This window comes from Osmerus mordax, chromosome 23, assembly GCF_038355195.1.
Source record: "Osmerus mordax isolate fOsmMor3 chromosome 23, fOsmMor3.pri, whole genome shotgun sequence".
Lineage (NCBI taxonomy): Eukaryota > Metazoa > Chordata > Actinopteri > Osmeriformes > Osmeridae > Osmerus > Osmerus mordax.
The window spans coordinates 1,924,823-1,930,447 of record NC_090072.1 but is presented as its reverse complement, the minus strand read 5'-3'; the positions used below and the strand labels follow the sequence as shown (position 1 = coordinate 1,930,447).

The 5,625-nt window shown below is 48.0% G+C and overlaps 1 protein-coding gene across 1 annotated transcript in view; it reads right to left on the bottom strand.

Annotated features, from left to right (window-relative positions):
- Nucleotides 1–4,666: 4,666 nt before the first annotated feature.
- Nucleotides 4,667–5,625, bottom strand: part of LOC136967755 (insulin receptor substrate 2-B) — a 9,430-nt gene continuing 8,471 nt past the window's right edge. Inside the window, exon 2 of the mRNA XM_067261673.1 lies at nt 4,667–5,535. Within this exon, the coding sequence (XP_067117774.1) occupies nt 5,531–5,535 (5 nt within the window). The 3' untranslated portion in view covers nt 4,667–5,530. The remainder of the gene's footprint in view (nt 5,536–5,625) is intronic.

The window sequence follows — 5,625 nt, the reverse complement described above, 5'->3', positions numbered from 1 at the left end:
ATAAATCAGCGATAAGCCGTAAACAGTTTGCCAACAAACAAAGACTGTTTAATTGTAAATACTGATCGGATTTCCTGTAGCATGTGTCAGTTATCAAAGTTAAAAGGTGCACGCACACACACACACACACACACACAAAGATAAGCATCCTAACCAGATATTTAATTAGCTACTGTCAGCCACTACTTTATTAGGAGCGAAGTGTGTGTGTGTGTGTGTGTGTGGGTCCACCTGAAAGTGTATTTGTGTGTGTTTATGGTCTTGGTATGGCGTTAACGGGGGGAATTTCAGCACCCCATGTGATCAGCAGAGTTCAGTTACTGAAGTGAGCACCGTTGACCTCACAATGTGCGCAGGCTGCGACTCGAGTTTCAAAACAATGTGTTCAAAACACATTGTGTGTGTGTGCGTGTGGGACACACCTTCGTTCCAAGTGCACACATTCTGATGCACCAGGCTTCTACACACACACACACACACACACACACACGAAGGCTAACTTCCAGGCCTCTTGTCAGTATGGCAGCAGGAGTCCATTTCGCCCAGAGTAGGAGACCTTTTCCTGGGATCGAGAAGCCAGGAAAGCCCCCATTAAGCTGCCTCTGGAGAGGAGGGTATCATTACTGACCAGGTCCACTCTCTGGGAGAAGTTAGTCATTCACTATGTATGAGTTCGTCATGGAAGCTTCCTCAGAACCCCCTGTCTGTCTGTCTGTCTATCTGTCTGTCTACTGGAGGGAGGGAGGGATGGATGTATGGAAGTGATGCGTTGTGGTAATGCAGCTGATGAGCTTGACCCGGGGAAAATGGCAAGGAGGAGCTGGCCAAGCTTTGAAGTCAAGGGGTCAGGGGGGGAGAGGGGTGAGACAGAGGGTCAGGGGGGGAGAGGGGTGAGACAGAGAGGGTCAGGGAGGGAGAGGGGTGAGACAGAGAGGGTCAGGGAGGGAGAGGGGTGAGACAGAGAGGGTCAGGGAGGGAGAGGGGTGAGACAGAGAGGGAGAGGGGTGAGACAGAGAGGGTCAGGGAGGGAGAGGGGTGAGACAGAGGGTCAGGGAGGGAGAGGGGTGAGACAGAGAGGGTCAGGGAGGGAGAGGGGTGAGACAGAGAGGGTCAGGGAGGGAGAGGGGTGAGACAGAGAGGGTCAGGGAGGGAGAGGGGTGAGACAGAGAGAGTCAGGGAGGGAGAGGGGTGAGACAGAGAGGGGGGGGAAGGGAGAGGGGTGAGACAGAGGGTCAGGGAGGGAGAGGGGTGAGACAGAGAGAGTCAGGGAGGGAGAGGGGTGAGACAGAGAGAGTCAGGGGGGGAGAGGGGTGAGACAGAGAGGGTCAGGGAGGGAGAGGGGTGAGACAGAGAGAGTCAGGGAGGGAGAGGGGTGAGACAGAGGGTCAGGGAGGGAGAGGGGTGAGACAGAGAGAGTCAGGGGGGGAGAGGGGTGAGACAGAGAGGGTCAGGGAGGGAGAGGGGTGAGACAGAGAGGGTCAGGGAGGGAGAGGGGTGAGACAGAGAGAGTCAGGGAGGGAGAGGGGTGAGACAGAGAGGGTCAGGGAGGGAGAGGGGTGAGACAGAGAGGGTCAGGGAGGGAGAGGGGTGAGACAGAGAGGGTCAGGGAGGGAGAGAAGGAGAGACAGACAGAGAGAGACTCCACAACCCTCAGAGCAGGATTTGGCATTTGGCATGGCTCACAAACCCAATCAAACCCACCCAAACTCACCAAGGCTTAGCTCGTTTGCGCGGCCTCAATACTAACCCACCCCGTCGAATCAAATGCTCCCTAAATTGCCCTGTGATCAAAGCGTGATCCATTCAGCTGACAGCCGTATCCATGGCAGTTGGACTTTGTCTTGTTTGGGCAGTCGAAGGATGTTTCTCTCTCCACCAGTGGACTTTAGCTACACGAGGGAGCTTAACCCTTGTGCTGCCTTCGGGTCACATGACCCAAAGGTTCATAACGAACCATCGTTGTCTTTACCCAATTTTACCCAATACAAAAACAAATAAAAATATTTTTCTTTTAACCTTTGCAATGTGGGGGGTCTGAGACAGCCCAACGGTTAAAAGAAAATGCTTCACTTTGTTTTTGTCTGCGGTAAAGTTGTTGTAATACGACGGTGGGTCACAATGACTGATGGGTCAGAATGACCCGAAGATAACACAAGGGTTAAACTCTGCTCTGGGCTCAGACACGCACCACAAACTGTTAGATGTGGTCTGTGTTTCATCCGAACCCATAGGTACAGGGTTTTATAACAACATATATGGGGAGTCAGGTGGCTGAGCGGTGGGGGAATCGGGCTAGTAATCCGAAGGTTGCCAGTTCGATTCCCGGTCATGCCAACTGACGCTGTGTCCTTGGGCAAGACACTTCACCCTACTTGCCTCGGGGGAATGTCCCTGTACTTACTGTAAGTCGCTCTGGATAAGAGCGTCTGCTAAATGTAAATGTATATCCGTGAAGACAGACCACTGAAGTTGTTCTGAGAAGGCTGTGTGAGGTCTTTCCCAGACAACGTCATCCGCTTTTACAGCGTGAACCAACAGAAAACAAGAATGAGTGGCCAGATAGCGTGGACTATGTTCTAGAATCAGCATGTGACCCCCCCCCCCCCCAGTCCCCCCGGACCCCCAGTGTTAAAAACGAACCACACTGTAAAATAAACAATTCAGTTAATAAGATAATTCCTTCACAGAAATGGGCTAATCTCATCCTGCTTCTTCTCTCTAGTGAGGAATGTGCTAATCTGTATGTCCTGGTGGTGATTTTACCAGAAGTCACACTGTTGGCAATTCCAAGAAGTAACCATCCAACCAGAGGCTGGTATGACAAGGTACAACGGCCCAGGAGTCAGCGACACACATTCAGTGTGTGTGCGTCCACTCACAAACACACACACATTCATTGTGTATGTGTACACACACACAGACACACACAAGCACATACAGATACCCAGAAACACATTGAAGGAGGCAGGCAGGCAGGCAGAGACAGACCGACAGGCAGGCAGGCAGGCAGGCAGGCAGGCAGGCAGGCAGGCAGGCAGGCAGAGACAGACCGACAGGCAGGCAGGCAGGCAGGCAGGCAGGCAGGCAGGCAGGCAGGCAGAGACAGACCGACAGGCAGGGGCAAAATAAAGAGAGCAGAGACGATGATACTACATGAACACATTTTTATTGCAATAGCTCTATCGAAAGCAAAATAGTCTGTTAAATAGAAACACTGCAAATGCTGAGAACCCGCTTGGCTAAAGCCCTTCCATTTCCCCTTTCCCTCCAGAAGAAAAGAGAGAAAAAAAAAGAAAAAAAACTGGGAAAAAAAAATTAAGAAACAAAAAGAGAAAGCGCCACAAGGCGTAATTAGAACATGGAAACCATAGCAACATAAGGGTCTTTCTATGTACAGGACGATGTTCCACTAAGAACATCGCTTTTTTTTTCTTTTTTTTTTTTTTCTTTTTTTTTTACAATAATATCTTCTCCCCCCCTCCCATCTTTTTATTTGTTGTAATTGCTCAATCATTTTTATTTTGTTCTCATTTAGACTGTCAGCAGCAGAGGAGAGTTATGAACAAGCCTGCCCATGTCCAAAAGTTTGAAAACTTCTTAAACTCTTTCCTTTATCTGTTGAACTACTGACAACAGCATTCAAATTCTGAAAATGAAAGAAAAAGAAATTATATATTTAACACAAGTAGCCGTCGTCGATCTCGTTGTTGTCGTCGTCATGGTAGCCATCAACAGCATTCCAAATCATCGTTTTTTTTGTACTACACAGCAGCAAATAAAATGTAAGAGTTACAAAACATTAGGCAGAGTTTTTAATTTTCAGTTTTTACAAAAACTGCAAAATGTTCCGCTATGTGCGCTCAAAAAAGCAGTTCTCCCCTCTCCCCTTTACCGGTGAGTCTTTTTCTTTTTCTGAAAAACAAGATGAACAAAAGAAACTCCTCTCAAGTTCAATCAAAACGTCAACACCAAAAAATATTATTTTTTTCCTCTGTAAACTAGATACAAAAAAAATAAAAATAAAATGAAGTTGCATATTGATGCAGTACCTTTGAAGTCCTTGTTGTGTGTGTGTGCGTATGAATTTATATAAATTATTTATCCACTTTCCTTTCCAGGTAAATCAAGAGGTTAATCCCTAGATGTAATCAATATATAGTTAATTCATTGGTGATCAATCAGATCAGTCACATGAGCAGATGATGTTCCTTAATGAGAGACGCCCTAACTGGCTTCATTGATTCATTGGTGACAGTTGGTGGACTGGAAATTTGAATTTATTTGAAGGAAGGAAAGAAGGGAGGGGAGGGGGAGGGGATTTCCAGTCCTGGGGGCTCCCAGAGCCCCTGAACCTATTCTGCAGGGTTACTGGTGTGTGTGGGTGTGTGTGTGTGTGGAAATGTGTGCATGGACGTGTGTGTGGACATGTGTGTGTGTGTGGACATGTGTGAGTGTGTGTGTGGACATGTGTGAGTGGACATGTGTGAGTGTGTGTGTGGACATGTGTGAGTGTGTGTGTGGACATGTGTGAGTGTGTGTGTGGACATGTGTGAGTGTGTGTGTGTGTGTGGACATGTGTGAGTGTGTGTGTGGACATGTGTGAGTGTGTGTGGACATGTGTGAGTGTGTGTGTGGACATGTGTGAGTGTGTGTGTGTGTGTGGACATGTGTGAGTGTGTGTGTGGACATGTGTGTGTGTGTGTGAGTGTGTGTGTGGACATGTGTGAGTGTGATCCATGTGCTGGCAACTTAGGGAGTCATTACATATTGTTAACAGGGACTAAAGCAGCCTGTCACACACACTTTAATTCACACCATTCTAGAGAAAAAAAAAGGTACCGTAAGTTCTGTCTTGTATGCGGACCAGCACCATCTAAACCCGAATAAAAACAATCAAAACACTAAAGCGTCATGTAAACAGTGAAATGTAACTGGGAAACACCAAACCCACAGTGGCAAAGTAAAACAGGACCTTGTTAGCAACCAGGCTGGAGGCTGGTAGCGCTAATGCTAGTGAAACTCTATGGGAAACTAGCCTCCGGTTAGCCTCATTGTTGCATGTGTGTACCGTACAGCATCGTAGAGTTGGATGTATCATTTTGGCTCAATTCTCAGATTTAACGTGTGCTTCCTGCACGGCAGCCAATCACATCAGAGCGCTGGGGCATCTCCAGCCAATGACGTGGTGGCTTGACGTGGATCAGTCGCTGCTGTGTCAAAAGTCTTGTTTTGCTACCGAGCCAAAGACTCAACCAGCTCACAAGAGAAGGAAACAAAACAAAAAAAATAAAATAAACGAAAAATTTATTATTTTAACCCCCAAAAAGTTGAAAATGAGTCCAATAGAACAGCATAGAACGCCAGCGTCGACTCCTTTGCCTCTGTTGTCGTGGCGATGTTCCTGTTGCTGCTGTCGGGGTTGAGAGGGGCGTGGCTCCCGGACATGGGGGGGGGACACATGACATCACAGGTGGGAGGGGCCGATGATCACCAGCACATGGTGGCGAAGGAGAGTGTGTTCTCTATCCATCTAGTCTGAGAGAGAGAGAGAGAGAGTGAAGGAGAGAGAGAGTGAAGGAGAGAGAGAGAGTGAAGGAGAGAGAGAGAGTGAAGGAGAGAGAGAGG